The 26,617-nt window shown below is 44.8% G+C and overlaps 1 protein-coding gene across 1 annotated transcript in view; it reads right to left on the reverse strand.

Annotated features, from left to right (window-relative positions):
- Positions 1-26,617, reverse strand: part of TUBGCP5 (tubulin gamma complex component 5) — a 394,755-nt gene that overhangs the window by 265,935 nt on the left and 102,203 nt on the right. The window contains exons 7-9 of the mRNA XM_085622861.1: positions 26,014-26,131; positions 11,562-11,651; positions 2,878-2,971 (exon numbers count right to left, since the gene is read on the reverse strand). Coding sequence (XP_085478987.1) covers positions 2,878-2,971; positions 11,562-11,651; positions 26,014-26,131 — 302 coding nt within the window. The remainder of the gene's footprint in view (positions 1-2,877; positions 2,972-11,561; positions 11,652-26,013; positions 26,132-26,617) is intronic.

Below are 26,617 nucleotides of genomic sequence, written 5' to 3' on the forward strand. Positions count from 1 at the left end.
AAATAAGGTTAAATTAAAATAATGCGTGATAGCAAAAATGTAATTATGTTTAATATTTTAAAGCAAACACGTGGCTGCCAAGATTAAAAGATGTCATGTTTTTTTCTCGTTTTAATTTTTGTTGTATGTATTTGCGGTAAACAAAAAAACAACCCAAAAAAACATTGCTAACGCGGATTCCCTCAGCAAATGAATGTTTTACAAATGAGTAAACTGGCCTACTAGCACTAGTGCTAAACAAAAGTGACTTTATTCTTGTGTAAAAATATCTGGAGATGAGATGGGTGGGAACTGAGAGGAAACGATGCGTTTTCGACTCAGGGGCCTGTCTGCTTGTGAAGTATGAGCCCTTCGGCTTCTGTGCATTCGTAGCTTGAGTTGCAGTGAAGGCTTAAAAAAGTCTAGCCTTGGAGTCGATAAGCAGAGCCTTTGTTTTAGCTCCTCGGACCCCTTAAACTCGCAGCGCAGTACCAAAGATTCTACAAAGGATGCTGCAAGGGGGATTATGGGTCGCTTGAGCTCTTCCTGAAAGGTAACCAAGCTTCCTAAATCCACCCCCACTGGCCGTGCATGACTGAGGGATCATATAACGCTGCAACACAATAGAGCAGAGGGAAGGCGAGTAAGGGATCCTGCTGACACAGGACCACACAATGCTACGTTTTACAAATGAGTAAACTGGCCTACTAGCACTAGTGCTAAACAAAATTGACTTTATTCTTGTGTAAAAATATCTGGAGATGAGATGGGTGGGAACTGAGAGGAAACGATGCGTTTCCGACTCAGGGGCCTGTCTGCTTGTGAAGTATGAGCCCTTCGGCTTCTGTGCATTCGTAGCTTGAGTTGCAGTGAAGGCTTAAAAAAGTCTGGCCTTGGAGTCGATAAGCAGAGCATTTGTTTTAGCTCCTCGGACCCCTTAAACTCGCAGCGCAGTACCAAAGATTCTACAAAGGATGCTGCAAGGGGGATTATGGGTCGCTTGAGCTCTTCCTGAAAGGTAACCAAGCTTCCTAAATCCACCCCCACTGGCCGCGCATGATTAAGGGATCAGATAACGCTGCAACACAATAGAGCAGAGGGAAGGCGAGTAAGGGATCCTGCTGACACAGGACCACACAATGCTGGGGGGAGGGAAGGAATGTGAGGTTTGTATAACGAGCCGTACAAAGCGCATGCCAAACACATCAGAGACTCGCGTATTCAGTCTATACCGCATACAAACACCAAACATAACCACAACTGGTTTACACTTAAACACTGCACATTCCAAAGGTGGGAGGGTGCCGATAGGGAGTGAAACAAGCCCGGCGGAGCGTGGCGCGCGCGCGCTTGGGGGCGGGGGAGCGGACCCTTTGAAGTGCTCCTAAAAAGCAAATTGCATGGCTGCACGATGCGCGTGATTGTGCACGTGCTAGCCATGCAATACGCTTTTTGGGAGCACTTTTCTAACCCGTTTTCTATAATCTCGCTTTGCGATAGCTTACGCGATAGCAAGGCGAGACCTAAAAAGGATAATGTTAAAACAAACTAAACCAAAAATAAACCAAATATAAGTAGAGGAAAAATCTATAGAGTGGGCACAGAAGGAGGAAAGGGTAAAGTCCTATATGCTAGCTATGAGCTACAAGGAAATCAAAAGGGGCAACTGAAAATAACAAGCATTGGCAAAGCCAATACATTTGAGGCTCAATCTCTGACAAAGGCACAAGACAAAAATGCCTTGTTGAACGCAAAATAATTTTTAAAAGATTGCATTTTGTATACAATGCATGGATGAGAAAGAATAAACTGCGAGATGGCCGAGTATACTTTTTAGATATAAAGTAGCCACTTATGCAATTCAATCAATGTGTAAGGATACACCCAAACAGACATTAAAATTAGTATACTAAAATACTACTTTGGGCTGATCCAAGATGTGAACTACTATGTAACATGTCAGTGGCCAAAGGTTTCACAGCGAAAAAAAGCAAATGACTGAAAGAAGCTGAACCAAAGCCTATTAAAGTCGGTATAGAATACAATACTTTCACCATGAATGGCATAAGCACCATTACTCACCAAACTTAAAAATTAAACAAAATAAAGCAGGATATGGAATTTAGAAAGAAAATGCATGCCATCTAATTAATAAAAGGCAAAGATTCCTTGAATAATCATTACTTACTAGTTGGGGTTAATTTCTTTTGCTAGAGTGAGATTAGGGGTTCTGATTATGCAGCATAATTATGTTAACTGTCCAGATTATGGTTTGGCAGAAACACCTCTTGATTTACAGAAAAAAGATGAACTTGTGAAGAATCATGAAGGTTTGCAGGGTAGTGGCCATGCCAATGAGACTGCGGATGAATTATGAATAATTGTTATATAGACCTAAAAAGCCCAATATACGTTTGATTGAAATTAGATTCTTTTTGAGTGCCTGAGTGACAGTATTTGAACCTAAGTGGGTCTTCTGGCACTGAAAAAACACTGCTTAGCCAAATTTGGAGGCGTGGAATGTAAATTTAAGTTATGTGCATATCCTGAAAACCAGACATGGATCCCCCTCATTTGTTTAACAATAATGCAACATGAAGCAAAGTAAAATCTCTATGCAACATCTTTAAACATACACATGTTTGAGCCTGTAGTGTAGTCTGAAAAACAAATACATTTAAGAGTGCAATTCTACTATGTTAATATTACAGCAGCTTACCTTGCTTTCGGTTATTTTTACTCAGTTATTAAAGATCAGTTTTGTTTAAAGTAGCAAAAGATTATCAGTGAGGCAAGATGATGATGATTCACTGACCTAATTCAAGTAGATGGACAATTTCAACAGTGGTAATCCATATATAAAACCATAACTATTTAGTAATGCTCTAAATCACTTACATGGGTGACGTGAGTTACTACAATATCATTTCTGACAGTCACTTTTCCATCATTCAACTGAAAGATAAACATCTTTTTCACTCCTGATAGTAGCCTGAAAATGGAAAAAATTATACTTAACTGGCAGTCAAAAGTCTAAATCCATAGCTCTAGATTTTGCATTCACCCGGAACGGTTTTTAAGAGTACAATAATTGTGTCAACTACAACACCATTATGGGAACTTTGAAGAAATCTTGGTAATCCTTGACTAGAATGTCTTCCACAAAGAAATACGGAGCAGAACACACAGGATTTACTTAGTCCAGTGAAAAAATCACAATATAACTTGAATAAATGCAGATAAATAAAAGGCCTAAAAATCACCGGGAAACTGTATTCTGGAAGAACAGATAGAATACAATAATGACATTTCATTGGGGCGAATGTACATTAATCAATCATGCTATCTTAGGTTTAAAGAGAGTTAAACAATTCTAAGACAAACCAGGTTAAAACAATTGTTCTATGCTTTTGATGGGGATGCATGGTTTAAAAGCTTGATCGGTCTTCCATCTCTAAATTCACTGGTTCTTTCACATGAACAGTATGCGAGCGGTACACATTTCATACACCTCATAATCGGCTTTCTGTTCAGAAAGATCAATTTTCTTTCTTATTTTCAGGAGAGTACATGTAGATTGCTCCTTGTGCACATATAGAACCAAACAAAATATTGTAAAATCTAGGACAAAAAGCCAAGGCCACAGAGGGAAATATTAAGCATAAATGTTTCTGTTGTTCCAATAATAGCAGCATACCATCCATATTAAACAGCCATGTTTAGCTACAAAATACATATGTGCCATCAGCGACCCGGAGAATCATTATGACTGGGATCAGACATTCAGGTGTGGCTGGTGAACGTTTTTCGGTGGTTCTGGACAACTCCCCTGAGGTCATATTGAATTTCAAAAAAGGGACAAAACAGCATTATATGCGCAGCAAGAACAGCTATCAGAGGCTCTCATAGCAGAGTTCCTTAGAGATATCCCCCCCGACGACTCACCGACCAGTTGCGAGACCAACTAGATGCCTATTTCACCACTGACTAGCTAAGTGCGGCACTGGTAGCAATGCACCTGGGGCAGGCCCGGTCCCAATGGATTCCCCATGGAATTTCTTCAGCCACATATGTCCACACTAGGCCCACACCTGTTAGAGGCAATACATGACGCCCTTGAACAATGCCTGTTACCCCGGGACTGGCGACACGCTGAGATAGTTCTTTTCCTCAACCAGGGCGCCCACCGGACGATCCATCCTCATACCGTCCCATTTCTCTTATTAAGTTGGAGTCCAAACCTTTGGGCAAGGTCCTAGTTGATCGCCTGCAGGCTTGTATACAAGATCTGATCCACCCACATCAATCTGGCTTCATGCCATACCTGACCACTCGCCACAATATCCGACAGGTCCACAACGCCATGGCAGAAGCCCCAGAGCTAAGGCGCCCGCGGCCATACTACTAGCCGATATTGATAAGGCATTCGACTCCCTCAGCTGGGTGTACCTCTTCCAACTTATTGAAGACGTCAATTTCGGCCCGTGCTTTTTAGCATATGTCCACCTGCTTTATACAAATCTCACAGCGTGGGTCCGCATAGCAGGGCAGCAGTCGGCCACCTTCCCTATCCGCCACGGCACGCTACAGGGCTGCCCCCCGTTCCCACTTCTATTTGCCCTGGCCGTGGAACCTCTGGCGGTGTGGGTACGCAACGACCCAGTGCTCCGGGGCTTTGAGTAACCACAGTCACGACCTGATCGCATCGCGCTGTATGCGGATGACGTCCTTTTCTTTATTACCGACCCATGGATTTCAGGCCCACGAATCCAGCAGATCCTCTTAGTATTTGGCCAGACCACCGGCTCCATACTAACCCCTCTAAATCTGTGCAATTCCCGGTATGGGCGGATCAGGGACGAGGAACCTGGGCGGCCCAGTTGGCCCACGCGACAGAGGGCTTTAAAGATCTGGGTATCTTCATGTCGCCTTGCCCAAGAATCTCATGGGCACACAATATAAATCCGCTTGTTGCCAGTCTCCGAGATGAGACAACAACTTGGTCCTCCCTCCCGCTTTCGCTGTACGGGCGCTCAGCAATTTTTAAAATGGTCTCTCTACCCAGAGTCCTATACTGGCTGCAGAACTTCCCGTACCACATACCACGATCCTGGTTTGCACAAATAAACGCCATCCACAATAAATTCCTATGGAATGGTGGGGTGGTTTGGGTGGCACCACAGACTTGTGCACAATCAACATACTGCGGCGGCATCACATTTATTAATCATAAACGAATGCTGGTATAGCTCACCAATGGACCCGGCATTTGCACTAAAACATGCAGCGATGGAGGGTGTCCCACTTCTTCAGCTGTTCTACAGCGCACAGAGCCTAGACTTCTTACATCATGCCAGCAGAACAGTGGTACGGCTTGGGAGGTAAACAGTTAGGCAGATGGAATGGCGCGGCCGCCTGACCCAGGCGACTCCTCTGTGGCACTGTACCAATCTATGCCAGGTGGCGGCTCTACCGGGATTTCGCAAATAGGACCTAGTGGGCATTTCCACACTAGGGGATGTTATGCAGCGCACTAAAAGTCCTTCCACCAATTACAGGTAGAATTCCAGTTGCATAAGACGCAATTTTATAAATATCTCCAATTGTGCCATGCTCTTGTGCCCACGATTCTCTCCTTGGACACCCTGCCGGAGTTCCACCCCCTTGAGGGCCACCTCCTAATGGGAGAACTGGGTCCACATAAAATCCGCCAGATCTATCAGACTTTAACGACACACACCAGAACAACATTACATAAGACTAGAAGGGCGTGGCAGGACGACATACCGGATTTAACTGATGACGATTGGGCTGAAGCCTTAGCTAGCCCCCGGGGAGCGGCTAGGTCTTCTCGATATCGCCTTATTCAATATAAATACATACACCGTGTATACTATACCCGATCCCATCTCTGGAAGATGGGGGTCATCCGATCCCTCCAATGTTTGCGTTGCTAAAGGGAAGAGGGAACATTTATACATATACGGTCTGGAGCTGCACAGCACTAAAGCCCTTTTGGCGCAAAGACTCAACCTGTCAGGGCAGGGTTTTATCCTGGGATCTCCCATTCGACCCAAGTTCAAGTTATTCCTACTACATAGCACTAACGGGATGGGGGAAACCGGTATAAACAGCACCTACTCTTCCTGGCCCTCACTATTGCTAAGCGCGATATCGCCTAGTTATGGAATGAGGCATCTCCGCCCAACATTAGGGAGGTAGAGAAAAGACCTAGACAGATGCTTGGGTGCAGAGATTGCTGTGTTCCAAGCACGAGGATGCCCCCGGAAACACAGGAAAATATGGTCCTGATGGGCAACATATCGGGCTATAGACTTAACTCTCCTTCCCTCTCAGACCCCCTGATAAGAGATTCTTTCCGCGCACCCCTGACCACAATACAACGTACATCACACTACATCATTGTCTGTACATGTACTCAGTTGGACTTTGAGGTATATGGGACCTGAACTGTCAGCACCATGTTTTTGTTATTATATATGCAAGTTTTGCAGTTAATAATGTACACATGTTTTGGTACATCCGAATCATTTTTGGCTCAGATATGTATATGCAGGGCTACGGCCCAGACTGTACCATGGAAATTCAATAAACTGTTATAAAAAAAAAAGCGAATTGTCCAGCACAATTTTTAAAAACAGGTTTTAAAAATCACGAATTTCTGAAGGGAGAGGAATGAACTTCTTCAGTAATTTCGTGGTGAGCTACACAAGTCTTTTCCTCCTCTGGGGTTATTGGCGCTTCCCATTCGCATAACAAATATAAAAAAGTGGTAGAAAACAGTGGATTTCTAGGATAATTCTCCACCAAAAATAAAAAAATCTGTATGTATTGGTCATAGTTCATATGTCATGAATCTACTTGGAAAGGACACAGTGGAAAAATGAAAAGTCTACAAATCTGATAATCACGTACTGCGTACAGCAGATCTAGCCAAATTCTACATGCACAGAGGGCAACGCTACTTCACAATTACACAGAGCATACAGGATCAGCGAGCAGACAGATTAAATAAAGCTTCAAATATAATTCTGAAAGGCAAACATTTTGTCCTAGACACCAGATTGTCAGTTCCTTAAAATACAGATATTTCATCATGAGACAGAAACATTTCATTTGGGAGCCTCCAATGCAGATTATCCAGTGTAACGCAGTCAATACCAGCTCTGTGTTTTTGCTCTATTAAAACCTGCCTGTAACAGGAAAGTATTCTTGTGTTTTGTAGAGAGTGTTACTTTTTGAGTGATCCACAGTATCACAATATAGACTTTTTGCAACCCCATCTCTGTGGTGGTGAGGGTTGTGCTGGTGTATTGAGTTTTCACAGCTTTATTAACCTTACTAGAACTGCTATGCCTTCTCCCTATCATGGTTCAGTTGGCAAACTGGTTGCAAGCTCCAGGAAGCACTCTGAATGTAGCTTCAGAGCCTGACCAAAGGAGCTGCAGTTTTCTCCTACTCTCCCTTTTCTCCCCTCACTGCCGTTGACAGTGCGACTGCAGCCTCTTGGTCTGTGTGGACCAATATAACCAGCCTGTGATCAACATACACAAGCCAGAGTGCAAAAGGAGAACAGGGTCCTACAGGATAGGGGTGGCACAGTGTGGAGGAAAGAAAAAATGGAACTTAACCGTTTGAATATTATAAACAGGTAATCAAAAGCACTGAGAATAGGATGGATTTTAGCAATCATAAATTCAGTGAGTACAGCATGCTTCCAGGTTGTCTTAGCCAGTAGATGATGGGCCTTTAAGCAGACTGTTTGCCTAAGGATGCGCTTGGTGAGTACCATTTATGGAATCATAGTAGCAAATGGCAAATGATTTTTAATTTAAAAAACATTTTCTTAAAGAATGGTTTTATAGCATGCAAACGTATTGCTGTTCGCCACGCCCAGGTTTCATCTTGCCCGCATGAAGGGATGCCAGTTCGCTTACCTGGGCCCAAAAATGTAGAACTCTCTCCCAGCCTCTCCTAGGAACTGTCACTCCTTGCTTACCTTCCGTAAGAATCTGAAGACCTTACGTTTCTAGCTGCCCGCTGCGGTCTCCATCAGCTGCCTCTATCCTGCGCCAGGAGACCCCCTCAGGGTAGCTGTGCGCATTACAAGTTCCCCTTTATTATCATTACTATTTATTATTGAAAATTATTGAAAAAGATAGCACTGGGGTGATTTTAACTAATTCCTTTGTTTATAAATGCCCATAAGTGGCTTAAATATCACTCAAAATTTCAGGCTGGTTGCTCTGGCTCTCCTCCTTGCTGACGTGCATATCCATCATATTTCGAGCTGTTCAACAAGAACAGCTCTCAGATCTCCCGGGCTTTTGTTAGTGCTTTGGTGTCTTTCTGCAGGTTGTTGTTGAATACTGATACCTGGAAGGTTACATTAAAGGACCTCCTTGCATATCATTACACAGATGTATGTATATTGTATTTAAACAGCACAAACCTAACCAAAAGGCAGAGGAGTTCTGTACATGGTCAGAGGCAAGCTTAAAGTCAGTAAGTAATAGGAGAGAAAGTGGAGTTGGAGGCGGTAAATACATTGTAATGAAGTGTTCTTTTAAAAGGTGAGTCTTCAACTCTTTCCTAAATTGGAGAAGAGTTAGGGTGGCCCTGATGGATACTGAGATGTTGTTCCAGATCTTGGGTGTACCGATGGAAAATGCCTGTTGTGTTTTTTCTTTTTTACACTTCTCAGGGCCAGAATACAATTTCCTCGTAATATTAGCAATTACGAGTTTGAAGGTATTTAACACAGCTGATAATTATAGCATGCGTTAATTAACTCAACCTTCGTTAAATTTTGTTAGGTCAAATGTGCTGAAATTCAACAGAGGAAAACATATGGTATTTACCGTATCATTCAGATTTTGGGGCGTTAAACACCAAAATCCACATGTTCTTCCACACAGACTCAAATAGGTTTTATTTATCACACCTGCTAAACAATAAATCCAGTGATATCGTTATTTATCAGGTGCGATACATAACGCCTTAGCTCGTAATCAGGTCCTTAGTCTGAAGATGTCCTGGCTGCGGGTGCACCGAGAATGACCAGGGATGGTGAGCTTGTCTGCAAGATAAGCTGGGGTGCTGGTTGAGATGGGTGAGCTTGTCTGCAAGATACGCTGGGGTGCTGGTTGAGATGACTTTGTAAACTATGCGGCTAGTTTTGAAGACGGTGTGGGCTGTAAAGAGAACCAATGGAGTTCCATCAGGGTGGGGGTGATGTGATGATACTTCTTCAGGCTGTAGATAAGACGAGCTGCAGCGTTTATGTAGCCCCTAAGGGGTGTCAGTGTGGAGTCTGAGAGGCCATAGAGTAGAGCATTGTCACAATCCAAATGCAAGTGAAAAAGAGCTTGAACTAAAAAATGTAAGTCTCTTTTTGGAAGAAATAGATTGCCTTTCTTTAGAAGAGAGAGCTGGACCAGGCTATCTTAGTTTTTTTTGGCAAAGTGTTCCTTGAGGAAGAGATTGGTGTCCAGGGAGAATCTAAGTGATTTGGAATTTAGTGAGAGTTGGGGTTCGAAAACATCAAGGTTCATGTCATTGAACCAGGTTTGTACTGTATCTTGTTTGCTGTTCTTGGCAAATAAAAGTAATTCGAACTTGCTTGGATTGAGCTTCAAGTAGGTACTGGACATCCAGACCTCGATGTCGTGCAAACAGTGTTTGCAGCATTGGATGCCTGAAGCAGAGGAAACCTTAAAATAGAGATCTATATCATTGGATTCATTCTAAACCAAGTTTCCAATGCTGTAGTATGATGAAAAAAGCATTCATAAGAAAATTCAGGATTTATTTGTGAATTCCAAACTTAGAACACTGTCAGTCTTATTCAGTACAGGTAGGTAAAATTGTGGCATTCAGGAGGATATCCATACCAGATACACAAATTCAGCCGAAAAAACAGTCAGATAATGGATGGAATGTTTACATTAATCTCAGCCACTGGAGATCGCTCAGGTCACATTCCAGTCCACAGTTTTTTTCCCTCCATGTCACTAGAAGAAGGTCAGCTCTATTCTTATCAGTACTGACCCTGCTTCTCACCGGAAAATCCCATTCTCAATTGTCAAGTGAGGCATCCACCAGATCAGAACATAGGTAACCACATTCTGGTTGTGGCCTATTTGGGCTGGTCAGTTAGGCGCACGTTAAGTTCTATGGCACAGTGAGCAGAGGACCCACGTCCGAGCATACCTGTCGCACTTAGTGCATAAGCTGGAAAACAATACCAAGGTGATGACCGAATGCTTGAATTAATTTTAGCAACAGACGATCGCTCATGGTCACATTCCCACCACAGCACTCTAGACAGACACTTGCCATATCCTTATCATTACTGACCCTACTACTCAGGTGAACTGTCTATCCTATACTGCCAAGCAGTTCTCTCATTAAGGTTTCGGCTCCTTCTTGAGCTATATCAACCTATCAAAGCAAGTTGATCTCAAGAAACACTCACGATCTTGAAATATTTGGAGTAACTAGCCAGGGAATTATCACATACAGCTATACACCTTCTAAAAACAAACCCCCTCACCATAAAAAAAAGTAAAAAGCATAAACGAGACTAGAGAGGTTAAGTGCTACAACAATAATAGAAAAGCCCTCAAAATTACATAGGAATAGATATGCTTCCACAGAAAAAGATCACGACATGGAGATAGAGAAAAGGGATATCACTCTGACTAAAAAAGTACGTTAGGCACTACGAAATGTTTTTACACTCAACAGCAGATGATCAATGACATTGAGTGAATAAGGGAAAAATATTTTTGGACTTGAAAAGGTAAGTTATTATAATAAATCAACAGGTGTTCTGAGATCCTTCTCTCATGAGCACAATAAATGAACTGGCTCTGGGTGGCAACTGCTGCTACAATGCACTCTGGAAAGGGGCGCCTCCCAGGTTCTAAGGGGACAGACTCCTTTTGTTTATCTCAGTTGTCAATGTAGGCATATCAGTCTGCATTTTTACATTCATGCCCTCTGCTGAAACTGGTTTGAATTTTGATGCTGGAATGCAGTTGTAGGACTTTACTTTGGAGAATGATTTGAAACTTTCAGGGAAAGATTAAGCCTCTGTTAGGCTTCCATTTCACAGATCTGAACATGATCGCCTGGATTAGTACACTCAAAGATGCTTTCTATGGAAAAAACTACAGAAAAAAGGTGTTCCGGGGTCCATGTACACAGCAGGGAATTAGTTCTGCGTTTATGAGTATCAATCACAATGCTGCGATGCAGAATTACAGTTTACTTTTTCTGAAGTGACTAGGACACAAGAGCAACCAATATCATATCAGACACCTGACATGTCAAAGCAGAAGTTAATTTCTGTATCAGATGTTGCCCCTCAAATTAAATTCTGGAATGTGTTTTTGGAAACAGGAATAAAGGACATATTGCAAGACCAGATACATTTTACTTTTTGAAGAATCCACACTAGGCAGAAAACAAGTGATTTTTCTAGAAGCAATTTAAATATCCCCTAAAACACAATGTGTAACATGCTTCGGCTAAGTCCTGGAACTGTCACTACTTACCACAGGGATTCCCTGATTACTTGTGTTTCAGTGACAAAGGTCCTGTCGTCAGGATTATATTGAGGATCACTGGTGCACAAATGATGGTCCCTATCGAGAAAAAAAAAAAAAATTCAAGTAACTTATTACTCAAAGCTTGCATTGGTAGTCAAAAAATTCAAGAAAGCGTGATGTTTCCATGTAAGAATAACTCATTAAAACATTTTGACGTGTAAAGAAAAGCGGAGACCTATGGAAAATGATTAGGTCAAGGACACAATTTGTTATTATGAATAGGAACTTCCATCTCATACGTGTATGATAATTGAATACCAAAATGTAGGCCCATCTTATCTTTTGTCACCTAAACACACAGCCTACAGGTAACAGCAAAAAAGAAAGAAAAATAGAGCTAAATGTTATAAAACCGTAAGCCAGTCAGACACATTATTCTACGCTGAACCTTATAGAATCAATCACTTTATGATAGTACCTTGTGGTAGTGTTCAATCAGCAACAAAGTTGTCAACATTAAACCTACCCCAAATCTTTATAAAGCGCTGTGATTTATAAACTTGCACCGATACTTACTCAAAATGGAAGACGTTAAGAATCTTTTGAGCCCAGGCATAGCTATCAGGGGGCTACTCCTCTTTCCAGCACCGTGCAGTCCTTGAAGATGGTCGTTTACGATGGTGGTCATGACTAACATTATCACTTTTGAGTCGTAGCTCATCAAAAGCACACGCATAGTCGAAATTAAAAAGAAATAATCTTATCCCAAAAAAGCCATTGCTTCAGACACAACTCTGTCAGTCGCTGGAAGCCTCCAACGAGGGAACTGTGCAAACTGTTTCAAGGGCAACATTCCATTTGGCTACTCTGCCAGGGTCACTTAGAAATTGAAGGTAAAGTAATAGTGCCAGAGTCGATACCACAACTACTTTGACCAGCATGTATAACCATTCACACCATTTTAAGGCCCGTGTATAAACCATTTTCTAAACCCTGAAAGAAATAATTATCAAGAGATATTCAAGCAAGTTGTCCCTTGAAAACCAAATGTACTACATGAGAATTTAAGGCCCAAGTTGCAGATCCTTGTTGGTTGAAATAACTGGGTTCCTGCAATTAATGGAAGTGAGTGAAAATGTCATCTGAAAAGTGAAACTGCAATCTTCCCCATTTTTATGTCTGGACTAGAGACAGCTTTAGTGGTCTTGCCATCTAAATGTATTTTTAAAAAAGTAAGTAACAAATTCATGCATATGTGTAGGGGCTTTGGGTCAGCTCTCTTCATCCTTTGGCCTGTTAAATTGACATTCCTATTTCGCTTACACCCACCACTATGTATAGCATGGAGGAGTGGATCAGCCTATTTTAGCTATCAACTCGCTTACACTCTTAGTAACAGCATTTGCATAATCACATAATCTGCCAAAGAAGTAGCGCATTTTAGTGTTAGGGCTGGTGGGCCTCTCTCTACTTTAAGTCTATGTTTTACTATTTATATTTTTTACTTTAAATGTTTAATTTCTATTACATACCATAATAAATAAAACACAATTAAAAACTTCACACTTAATAAGACGACTTACTGGCTTCCTTCAGATTTTGCCTCTTGTGCTGCTGAATGTTGGGGTCACCAAATAACAATGCAGCCTGACTTGAATACTTTTCACGCCACCTACGTCCACCACCCTAACATTCCTTTATCTTCATCTCACTCTTGCAGGGTCAATTTCATGGCAGCCATCTCACTCTAACAGTTTCCCAATCTTCCTCTTCCAAATTACATTTTCTGCTTCTGCCTCTTTCTCTCTCTCTCTCTGCCCTTCTCTGGGTAAAAGTCACAAAGTAATAGAAGTTACAGCACCAAAAATGAAACTTGGTGCCAACCACCTGCAGAAAATAGGCATCGATTGCATAGTTGTTGGGATGGCTACAAGCCAGTGGTTCATAGGAGAACACGAAAGTATGGCCTCTCCAGCTGTGTGCTGTATTTATTTATTTGTGCATACTCCTCAGCCCGCTCAGCTGTATGAAAGTGTATTCTGAGGGAATTGGCAGGGAGAAAGCAATCGGGCACAGTGAGTGTTATAGAACTGGAAAACCGTTGGCATCATAAATATTTACCTGCAGCAGAACAGGTAAGTGGGTGTTCAGCCTTTCAACATATGGGAACAAAATAAGTCAGCATATCTCACTGCTAAAGTGTGCATTGCAGGATGCTCTCGTACAAGCTGTAGCAAGAACCTGGCATGTTATAACAGGCCTCTGATCAAGCCTCCTCAATTGGAGCTCCAACAATCTGGAACCCCTTCTGCTCTTCTTCTAACTTGCTTTGGCTTTGACTGTGTAACACAAGGAATTAAAACTTGTTTGTTTCAACAAAAGTGTGCTATGGTAATACCGGTAAATACAAAATGGATGGAGGGTCCAAGGGAGTTTAAAGACCAGCACGGGCAAATCCCCAAATACCAGAACTAGAACAACAAAAGGGCCCGTGGGTCTAAGGAGATCTACCTACCGATGAAACCTAGAAAACAGTTTGCATACCCCAGTAGAGGATCCTATCTACAAGGACCAAGTCCCATCACCCACCGAGGTGGCATGCTTCATCATCTGGGACCTCCCGTTAACCACACCTGGTGTGGTTAAAGAGCTACTACTCCTTTAGTTACTTAAAAAAGGAGGAGCTCAGGGATGTTTTTAACTATCCAACACGGGGGGAATCACTCCCAAAATGGAAGGAAGCTGCCTGTGGTGTAGTGAAATGAAGTGCAGTGTGTGAAAAATGTGAATTTAAAATTGATTACCACGGGAAAACTGCTTTATTAAATATCCAGTGATATCAACAATAAAAAGACGCAGAAATAATAGAGTAAAGCGTGTGCACCAAACAATACGGAACACGTACTCTAAGTGTAGGTCTACATGTTTCAGCCAACTAGCGTCTCAGAGAGATGACCGTGGCTTTCTTCAGGACCATAATGATACACTACTGCAATGTGATAAAGTGTGGAAGGGAATAAAAAAGGAACGATACATCCAACAGTGGTACCTGCTTATCATTGGATCTACGGCACCATCTGGGAGTGTTCAGGTCACCCGTCAAGAGATCGGGGAACGTCCCACACTCCTGGTCACAACTCAGGGCGTGAGGCAACGCTCTGTCCGTCGCTACCCCGGGCCTCCTTCCTGGATGTGACCTGAACACTCCCAGATGGTGCCGTAGATCCAATGATAAGCAGGTACCACTGTTGGATGTATCGTTCCTTTTTTATTCCCTTCCACACTTTATCACATTGCAGTAGTGTATCATTATGGTCCTGAAGAAAGCCACGGTCATCTCTCTGAGACGCTAGTTGGCTGAAACATGTAGACCTACACTTAGAGTACGTGTTCCGTATTGTTTGGTGCACACGCTTTACTCTATTATTTCTGCGTCTTTTTATTGTTGATATCACTGGATATTTAATAAAGCAGTTTTCCCGTGGTAATCAATTTTAAATTCACATTTTTCACACACTGCACTTCATTTCACTACACCACAGGCAGCTTCCTTCCATTTTGGGAGTGATTCCCCCCGTGTTGGATAGTTAAAAACATCCCTGAGCTCCTCCTTTTTTAAGTAACTAAAGGAGTAGTAGCTCTTTAACCACACCAGGTGTGGTTAACGGGAGGTCCCAGATGATGAAGCATGCCACCTCGGTGGGTGATGGGACTTGGTCCTTGTAGATAGGATCCTCTACTGGGGTATGCAAACCGTTTTCTAGGTTTCATCGGTAGGTAGATCTCCTTAGACCCACGGGCCCTTTTGTTGTTCTTGCTATGGTAATACACCTGAATTAGCTAGGCTCTATCTCGCTGTAATTCACATGTCATAATGTTCACCATCCGTTTTATATGACAGACACACACATACAGGCTTCTGGTCAGACAGCTTCATCCACTTATCTGTTCAGGTGTCTTTCACATTTTTCATGCGTCTATTACAGTATACAGCATGGGACAATGGGTCAGGCCACTAAGTCATCTGAGTCTCTCAAATTGTATTGCCTGTATGTTTTTTTGTCTACTGCCTAAAAGGCAATCCACTTCAGTACCACTACTGGTAGGCCAGTCAATGCTTTTATGTATGCTTTCGTTTCATGCTTTTAGGTTTATTTTTGGGATGGGTAAGATTTACTATTTTTTGGCTAACATATACGCATCACATTTAGAGAGTAGCATTTTTACATTTTATTAGTTCTACACTTTTAATAACTATTGCATAGTCTAAAAATATATATTTTAAAAGTGTAGGCTTGCCACGGGCTGAAACACTGGCTTTGCTAATTGTTTCTTTTGCCTCCAGAGTGAAATTAAGGTTACTCCACAGGCAAAAGGAACAAAAGCCCAAAACAGCTGCTCTGAATATAAAGTATGAAAACAATATAATTAACTTAGGCCCTGATTAGGACTATGGCGGTCCTATGGACCACCGTAGCCACGGTGGCGGTGCAGGCAAACCGCCATTGCACTAGAGATCCCTGGCAGTGGCGAGGCGGTCTAGAGGCCGCAATATGCTTGGCGGGACCGCCGTGGTCAATGAGGCAATTAGTTTTGAAAGGAATAATACAGTGGGAAGATAGAGGTTTAAACAAGAACTGCTGCTTTTTATATATAATTTATTTTGAAAAACAATTTTATTGGTATTTTGAGCAACAACGTGAACATTGGATCAGTGTGACATATAAAACATGTCAATGCGTTTACAGGTTTAGACGATCCCAGCATTGTTGTGGATAGGTAACCCAGCGATCCCGTCCACTTGCCCCATACACGCGCAGGCTTAGCCAGACAACCTCTTGCTTCTTATACAGCTTTTTCCTGGATGGCGCACCCGTCCACACCCCACGCCGTTTTTCGTAGAGGGAGATGCCGAGTCCTTCCAGGCCACTGCAATGTCTCTTTTGGCTATCAAAATGGCGGTTCCTAGAAACAATTTATCAGCATGGGAGCTATCCTTTCCCACCTTCACCCCCAGAAGAAGGGCAAGAGGACTAAGAGGGACCCCCCCCACCCCGGTATATCACTCAGTTCAGACACAATCGATGCCCAACATTTAGAGAAGCTGGTTCAGGACCAGACCATATGATAAAAATCGTCTGGCTCCATCCCACAGTGAGGATATTGTGGGGTTGGGAGGAATCCCGCTTTGTGCAGCAGCACCGGGGTAAGATATGCACAGTGAAGATAGTAGATTTGGATGAGGCGGAGCCTGGCCGATATAATGAGCATCCTAGGGGCCATCAAAGCATCCCCCCAGAACTCCTCCTCCAGAGGGCCTATCCATCGGTCCCAACGGGCCCGGAGAGGTTTTAATGAGGATGGGTATTGTTTATCAGGGATCGGTAAATTTGGGATATTCCCCCCTTCCCCAAATTCCCCATCACAAGTTTGGCCTCCAGCGGACTCAATTTGGGGATTGCCGTGTGGTTAGGAATGTGGAGGGCTAGGGCGTGTCGCAGTTGGAGGTACTTGAAGAATTGAGTAGAGTGTAAGGAGTATGTTTGGTGCAGGTCTCGAAAGGAGGACAAATGCTCTCCCCTCCATACATCTCCCAAGCAAGTTATGCCCATCAAATCTCATTTCTGGAATCCCGCTAGTGTCCCGACCTACAGCAATTAAGTGCCGTGCCACAGAGGTGTTTGTAGTGTGATTTTAGTGTCCAAGGGAATGTGTCGCAGCAAGGAGCGCCATGCCAGGAGAGTCTTACGGTTAACTGCTGGTAAAGAATGAGGAATTGGGGCCCCATAAAGCAAGGCCTGGACCTGAGAGAACCAAAGGCTCTACAGTTGCAGTCGGTAATCCGACCAACCACTATTAAACCATTCATGGATCACCAGAAGGCGGGTGGCCAAATAGTACAAGAAGGGGTTTGTCATCCCCATACCCCCTTCATATGTGGCCCGTTTGCAGTGCACAATCTCAATCAACCCCAAAGGAAAGTCATGTTGACCCCATCCACATCACAGAACCAACTGCGAGGAAGGTGGAGTGGGAAATTTTGAATAACATACAAGAGACGGTGCAGAACCATCCTTTTGAAGAGAGCAACCCTACCGAGGGGGTTAAGTGGAAGTGTTTGCCATCAACGAATGACGTCCTCTATATGTTTGAAGAGTGGGTTGACATTGAGGGACCAGGTTAGCTCCGGAAGAAGCGCTACCCAGATACCGAGGTATTTGAACAAGAGCCTTTGTAGGGGGGATGGCTAGTTGCCAACCCACACATTCTTTTGAAGCATGGAGGGGCACCACAGTGGATTTGGCCAGGTTGAGGCGTAAGCCCGACACTCTCTCGATAGACTGAAAGATCTGAAGGCACCTTGGTCCGGACCGGGCCTGGTCAGCCAGATAGAGCAGGACGTCGTCTGCATATAGGGCAATCAGGTCCTCGTAGGAGCCATGCCAGTGCCATCCCTTTATCCGGTCATCAGTCCGGATAAGACAAACCAGAGGCTCAATTGCAAGGGCGAATAGGAGAGGGGAATGTGGACACCCATTTTGGGTTTCCCTCTCGACAGGGAATGCTTTTGATAATACTCAGTTTATGAGGACCCTGGCTGATGGGTTAGAGTAAAGGACTCACACCATTTTCCAGTAATGGGGACCAAAGCCTGCCCTCTCATCACTCCACAGATAGTGCCAGTCAACCATGTCGAAGGCCTTTTCGAAGTCAAGCAGCACTAGGGCTATGTATGGCGAGAGGAGGCTACGGTGGGCGAGGGCAACATGTAGGCGTCTCAGACAGTGTTGTGTGCTGCGGTGCGGCAAGAAGACGCATTGGTCGGGTGTATGAGGGTGGGAGCACCAGTTTCATACAGGTGGCAAGAATTGTTGCATAGATTTTAATCTCAGTGTTAATCAGTGAGATTGGACGATATTGAGCGCATGAGGTCGGGGAGGGTCTACCTTGGGAATGACCAGCATAGTGGATGCATCTATGTCAGGGGAAAAGGTGCTGTTTACTATAGCTTCGTCAAACAGGGCTTGGAGTTGTGGGATCAGGATTTCGCAGAATGATGTGTAGTACTCTGCGGGGAACCCATCCGAGCCAAGGGTCTTGCGAGAAGCGAGTGAGGAGATTGCTTCGCGGATATCTTCAGCTGTGATGGGCTCGCCCAGGTCTTTAATTTCAGTCTTTGAAAGCCACGGAAGGGGAATATTCTGTAGAAAAAGGGAGCTACCATGTTGCATATGTGAGTTGTGCTGCTGATTAAAGCGCCGTATAGTAGTTTGCGAAGGTCTGTGCAATTGCTGCAGGAGTGTGAGAGACTTGTCCCTGTGTATCACAGATTTCGGGGACTATCCGGTTGGCCAGGGGATGTGTAGCGAGTCAATGAAGCAATTTGCCATTTTTATCTCCCAACCATAGACCTGGGCCACCGAGGACCTCCAAATCAATTTGGCAGATTCGAAGGAGATATTTTTGATCTCTTCGTGTACTAGTTGTAGCGTTCTGCCTCCCCTTCCACCAAGGCCACAGTCATTTCCAGACAGAGGGCCCTTGCCTCGAGCTGAGAAAGCTGGCGATCTTGGACTTGCCGTCTGTGTTTGAGGAACCCCTTGGCGTATCCCCGGATCGTGGCTTTGCCGGCCTCCCAGAGCATACGCTGAAGTTGCGCTGTGCCCTCGTTGGTGTGAAAATAGTTGTTCAACTCTTCCCCAATTCCCGGTCTGTAATCTTGATCCTGAAGGAACCAGGCATTTAGTCCCCATAGAGGTCGAACAGCTACCGTGGGCCCCCCACCTGTAAGAGGAGCAGGGAGTGGTCTGACACTCCGCGCGCTAAGATTTGGATTTCAGAAACAGCACTATAGTCTGGGGCAGGGATGAAGATAAGGTCAATGCGGGAGTGGATGTGATGCGCAGCAGAGGTGTGCATGTATTGTAGTGTTCTAGGGTACCAGGTGTGTCAGACATCACAAAGACCCAGTTTGGAGGCCCAATCCCAAAGACACTTGGCACCTAGCTTTCTGTGGGGAGATGGTGCACCCATGGCATCTCTGGTAGGTTCTGGGACAGCATTAAAATCTCCCCCAATTACAGTCAGACCCTGATGGAGGGTGGATAATGCCTCCATTTCAGCCCGAAGAGCGGGCTGTAGGTTTGCCGGAGAGGTAAACAACGACATTAGGTTGACAGTAGAGTCCCCAAGGGTACCTGTGAGGGTGACAAAACGGCCCTGAGGGTCATTAATTGCCTGGGTCGGCGTGAAGGGGAGAGAGCACTGCAAGAGGATTGCCATCCCCAGAGTACCCCTAGCAAACCCTGAGTGCCGTACCCTGTTGAATCCCTGATGCGCCAAAAAGGGGCATCGATTTCCCATCAGGTGTGTCTCCTGCAGTAGCAGGACATCGGAGTTAACCCTACGTGCGCATTTTAAAATCTCTGTTCGTTTGATTTTATCTAAAAGGCCATTAACATTCCATGAAAGGACTCTCAGGTATTCACTCGCACGGCAAGATCGTGGCATTGTAACAGAGTGGTGGTGCATGAGCCCAGTGATCTGGAGAGCTAAAGTTGATAAAGTGGTTGGGCCCTGGGGTAAGCTGGGTGCGTTTGGGTTAGTTACGTGGGCCACCTGGGGGAAGATCTTGGATTTGGTGCACAGTGTTGCAGTAAAACACGTTAACACAAATGAGAGCTGGGAGAACAGTCCCAATCAAAAACCCAAACCAACAACCCTCCCCATACTTCCCCAAATGAAGCATCTGTCGCCCAATAAACAAAGGCTTAAGGTGTGAACAAATTGGCTATGGAGCGTACTGTAGGGTTACATGTTGAGCCCCCAATGTTTAAGGATTAGCGTTCCTCCAGTTCGAACTCTTTACGGTGGCAGTACTTGGACTCAGATTTGGGGGCTGTGTGACAGGTCAGTGTCATCAGAGCTAGGCTTTGGAGAGTTACTGGGACCTGCTTCGGGTGTCAGGTCCAATCCATTTGAGTTCTCACGCAGTCTAGGCGATCTACTTCTCTCTTAGGGGAAACCAGCAGGCGAGGCGGATGCCGCTCCATGGGCGTTGTGCCTTCTACGGGACCCATTGCGCCACCCACAGGAGGCTGCAGGTACACTCCCCCGTGACCGCTTCTGAGAATCAGCCACAGGGGCACCCTATTCCGGACGGATTAGGCACTCTTTAGGCGCTCAGGTCCACACTGCCTCTGGCGTATCAAAGAAGTATGATTTGCTTGGGAAAATCACTTTGAGGCGGGCCGGTCAAGTGGAGTCTATATGGCAGATTGAGAGGATGCAGTTTCTGTTTTACATGGGTGCATGATCTTCTTTGGACCTGCACTTTCTTTGTGTAATTAGGGAAGATCATGATTTTGGCCCCCTTGTGGAGTAGTTCTGACAGAGAGCAGGCCTCTTGCAGGATGGCATTGCGGTCTCTGAAACTGAGGATCCTTGTAATTATTGGCCGGTGTGGGGCTCCCGGCGGTAGTCTATGTGCGAGGGAGCGTTAGGCCCACTACACAGCAAACCAGAAAGACCGGGCGTATGGGGGTATCCAAGATCTGATCCAGTCTTCAATTAAGGTGTTAATTTGGGTGGGTTCTGTGCCCTCAGGAAGGCCAACCAGGCAGAGATTGTTCAGGCGTGAACAATTTTCTGCATCTTCAACCAGTCTATGGAGGTCAGATGTGTGGGACAGAAGTTGCTTCACCTGCATTTTTAGTGTTGAGACGTCATCTTCAACTTCTGAACGGCGGGATTCCGCTGCAATGGCGCGGGCAGTTGCATTGCGTGGATCTTGGCGGATTAGGGCCATATCTACATGCACTTCTCCAATCTTGGTCTCCATGGACTCTTGACATGTCCTGATGGCCTGAAATATGGTAGCTAGGTCACCTTCTGGGCGACAGGCTGCGGAGGGCACAGTCTCGCCCTGGGTGGGGCCATTGAGTGTGTATTGTTCCATTCAGATCTTGGTCGGACAGGCCTTCGCTCCTCTGTCTTTCCCCATGGTGGACTGGACTTCCAAAGGGGGATCGGCCCAACCCCGCCGAACATGCCCCTGTGGGGCATCAGGAACGCCGGCTGGCCCAGCCGAGCGAGATGGACTCACTACCCCGAGATAAGCTCAGGCGAGGGTCGGAGCGCCAGAGAAAACAGTCACAAAGCTCAGACCCAATTGTTTGTGTAGGCGGCCCAGTGCTCATGCAGTGGAAAGAATGCAAAGTAAGCAAGAGTGCACGGGCCCTCGACCGGTGATTTTCAGGAGAATGTAGTCACCTGTATATGAGCTTTAATGTCACAGTGCCCTCCTCCACTCAGCGCGGGCTAAGCAGTGGTACAACCACTCTTACTGGACCTCCGGTCCCAGTCGGGCCACCCCTCGGGTCAGATCCGGGTCCCACAACTCATGCCACAAGCGAATGCGGATCCTATCTCCATGTATGCAGTGCGCACCCTGGGGTTAACGGCCCTCACAGATACTCACGACCATCACCAGCCCACCCACCGGGAAATAGAGCCAGACTCACATGTCAGATCAGGTGCCGAAAGAGGGGGTAAGTTTCCTTCATGGACGGATGCGCAAGTCGTCGACCGCGGATGGATCAGCATCCGCTCCTCGCGGTAACTGCCAGTACTTCTCAGGCTGGTTATTACTCATGGGGCAGCCCCGGGCCCTCGGTTAGTACAGATGCTGCACTGAGGCCTCACGGATCACACCACTTTGACAGGCCTCCCAAGCCAAGGGATAAAGGCCCGCGAAAAGCCCAGTTTCTCCAGTTGCCGCCAGCCCCAGTGGGTGGGTGTGAGGTCCTGCCAATCGCGGGCCAGAGAAAATCCGCGTAGTCTGCCTCCGGATCAGGAGGCGGGGTCCACTAGCAGGCAGATCACATGCGGATTCTCAGAAGGCGCTTGATTCCAAGCCACAACCCTCAAGCCTCAGCGCCGCCAGACCCCCACAAGGTGTCCTGCTGATCGTAGGTAGAGCGCTCTGCAGGCAGCCCGTGACCAGCCGACATCACAGGTAGCAGTGCGGCGGCTACGCTGCCGATCACAGGTGCCCCCTCCTCACCTTGGGTATCAACGGAGGTCGCTCTGCACTTCCAGGCCGTTCGGCATATGCCGGAACACCAGACTGCCGGACAGCCCCGGAGGCCACTCTCAGCAGGCATGGGGTCAGAGTCCTGCCCACAAGATGCCGGTCACCGGGACCCCCATGGCCATCACCCGGCAGGCTCTCCACGCACATGTCAGTCCGCCACCATTTTGTCACAACCTTAGCTGCTCTGCGAGTGACCGCATGTCGCCTGTGTCACTTCAGCGCGCGCCCGCTCAAGGGGTCAGGACTGCCATAGGTGTAGACACCCCAATGATAGGGGTGCCTCCGCTGGGTGATGTATGCTGGAGGTTCAGGATTACGGCAGATTACAGAGGGGTCCGGAGCACTCTCAGAGTGCGATGCCCATCTTGGATCACCAAGCCACGCCCCTCTTATGTTTTTTTTAACCACACCTCCTAGTGTACCCCCCCCAGTGGGTTTGCATGAAACTCAAAATATCACAAGTAACTGTTGTCTGCCAAGTGCTGTGCAAGTCTGAAAAACTTAACAAATCTATCATTTTTTGCACTCTCCATTAACTTTGCTACCCCCCTCCTTTGGATCTGCATGAAACTGGAGATTCTTGCGCTAGAATTAATATGCTAAAATGCAGATTCATTACAGATCACAATAGTTACCTACCTCACCTGGCCTTTTCTTGACCCTTTATGCACAAAAATCACCAAAGGTTATTAAGAAAACCAAAAAATGCCTTTGCTATGGAAGCTGGTTCAACCAAAGCAACATGGTAATATTGTCACCATGTAATATAGTCCAATATCGGCACAGAGGATTTCTGGTGACATCATAAATCACAAGGCATGTTACTCTTTATTTAATTTTCATTGTACATGTTTTTTGGGTGGTAGGTACCTTGAATAAGCTATTTTCTTCAAAAAGAAGCTAATAGTGGGCTCAGATTGTGATTAAAATCTTTAAGTTTAAGTTTCCTGAATACACTCTTGGTAAACAATGGTGAGGACCAGAGGATTTTTGTGATTATGTAGCTGCAATGATATGTTTACCACACTTGCCACATGATTTGGCACATTATTTGCAGAGATCGCAATAATATTTCTAGCAAAAATGGATGCCAGAAAATGCACAGGATAATTTACATTTTCGCAGCATTTGTTAGATGACCATGCAACATAATTTGGTCCTCCATGTCGCATAATCCTGGTAGCCCCAACGATGGTAAAGGTGTGCAGTGACTGTTATTAAGATGATAAAATACCTAATTTCATAGTGAACAGTATAACATCTTCTTTCTTTCATAGTTTGCTGAGAAATATGAGTGTTTAAACCACTGCCTTTTGTGCAATGGAAAGCTTCCAAACATGTAATATATATAATTTTAAAATAAAAAAATATAGTTCTGCAAATGTTTTTGAGTGCAACCTACCTTAGCAGAAGACCCTCACCTAACAGTAGAGCAGGGCTTGGATCTTTTCACCTGAAGTATGATTTTTGCTTTATACATATGCGCCTCCAATCTGTTTAGATGCTGTTGAAGGACACACTCAATTTCAACATTTCACATGCTTTCACTCATGCATCTGTTCATTTGAGAACTGAAACTTAAGATCATGTTATTTTTCTCTAGAAGCAATTATAGAATATTCTAAATGGATATACTACCTTAGGCGATGGGCATTGGCAACTTGGTGATCAATGCTTTTTAATGAAACATCTTGCAGACTCAACCCAAGAAAGAGCACATAGGCTTTATTCAAACAAAAAAAACACAGACACACACACAGACAGACAGACAGACAGACAGACAGACAGACAGACAGACAGACAGACAGACAGACAGACAGACAGAGACAGACAGACACAGACAGTCAGACAGACAGACAGACACACACACACACACACACATCAGTAGGTAGTTATAGTTAGGACCTAGTTTCCATAGGAAAAGCGTTTTTGGTTTTGCTATTAACTTTGGCACAGTTTGACGAATCTTCACGAAATTTTCAAAACTAGTTTGGCACTCACTTTAGCTAGTGTCACGAAAGTTTCGAGGGGACTCGTCAAGTGGGAGCCAAGAAAAAAGGAGAGGTCCCAAAACATGTTCTCCCCATGCAATTTCCCACAGGGATTTTAGACAGGACTACAGCCCAAACCGCAGAACGGAATTACACCAAGTTTCGTTAAAAGCTAGATCTTGGTCTAGAAAGACTGCTTTTTGTAATTTGGTGTATTTCTGTACAGTAGTTTTGGAGTACTTAAAAAAAATGTGTATCTAGAGAAGCGGAGGGTCCGTGGATCCAACAGATCTCATGCTGAGAAAAAAGGCATAAAATGTTTTAAAAAACACAAAGGGGCAGGGTAAGTCTTCCCTGACCCCCTGGGCCTGGGGCCAAAAATATATATTTTTTTGTAATTTGACCACAAATTCACAGAGGATATAAAAAAGAAAACCGCTTGCCTCCTCCGCATATAGCCCCCTCCCTGGGATGATTTCGGCACCAGTGACCCCATCCCCCAAGGTCCGGTCGCAACTACATAGGGGAGGGGGGGGCTACATGACCCCCCTCCCTGAGCCATTAATGGCTCTGGAGACACTATCCTCCAGGGATGGCACATATGCTATGGCCCGGGGCACCTACACCTTAGACATAGCAGTTTCAATGCCTACACTGGCGCGAGCAGGGAAACCTGTGTTTGCTCTCGCTTGGCGGGAGCAATTTCAAAACTCTTTCAAATCTCTGTTTCCCAGCCCGCACTGAAACGGACAGGAAAACAGATGAAATAACTGTGCACGCCCGCATGTAACAGCATTTTTAGAAGATCCCAGAGGGTGGAAGCACTGCTGGAGGCGGGGAGCCGGCTGGGGTCGTGGGGGCCTTGAGGCTATCTAAGTGGCAGCCCAACCATAGTGTGGAGGGTGCCCAGGTGGTCACCAGGGCACCCACCATTTGTTGGCCAGGCCCACCCTTTACAGTGTTGTCATCAATGATGACATTTAAGACATCATAATTGATGTTATCAATGAGGTCCTAGAACATGTCATGAGTGATGTGGTATGTGAGGTTATAAGCAGTGATGTACAGATGTCGGAGGAGATAGAGTTCAACAAACAATAACGCTGATTAACGGATTGAGAAGTTATCTACTGTACACTACCTAACATCTACACAGCATGGATTCGTTTTCCTGTGGATCATATTTATTACTCTGTGTCAGCGTGAGCGAGGATGTGTGCCTATCATCTGTTCTAAGTGCTGCTGTTAGTTTTAAGCTATACTTTGACATTTTCACCCACTTACATTTAAACAGCAGACATTATCATCAGACAGCCGTTTAACTGTATGTTTCCACAATGGTAATTTTAGCAAAGTGACACAAACTTCTTACCATATAGCTGTTAAATTGGAGTGTAAATGCAAACTGTGGGAGAATCTAGGAGCTTTGGGTGTCCAATATTGAAGAACAACATGCTGCTCCAGCCAGCTACGTGCTTCGGGTTCTCCCACTAAAGCAAAAGTGTAAACATGTTGGATTAGAAAATTACATAAAAGAACAAAAATGTCAGATGAGCAGTTTAATATTAAAGCACATTAAATATTTATTTCGCTGTAACCATTTATACCCAACACAGAAACCTTATAAGGAGCGCCCTAACTCAATGCCATAATTTTAAGTTCCTTTCAGAAGCCAGGATAAGGCAACATGAAACTATTCGGGAAAAAAAAAAAAGAGGATGGGGCCGTAGCTTGTGAATCTACTGAACACATACCTTGGCAAAGATCTACTTTTAAAGATCATCAAATTCTTTTTCTTCATAGGATTTTCTGAAGAGTCAAATGTGTAGTTCAATACATTTTACAAAGAAGTGTTAACCAAAACGTTATGCATGTACGAGCTGTTCTTTAACAGGTTTTCTGAGGGGACAAAGAAGCAAGGAAGCATCTGTGGAAGATTCAAATAGAATGCAGGGATTCTTGAAGAACATATGAAC

This window comes from Triturus cristatus, chromosome 8 (genome assembly GCF_964204655.1).
Source record: "Triturus cristatus chromosome 8, aTriCri1.1, whole genome shotgun sequence".
Lineage (NCBI taxonomy): Eukaryota > Metazoa > Chordata > Amphibia > Caudata > Salamandridae > Triturus > Triturus cristatus.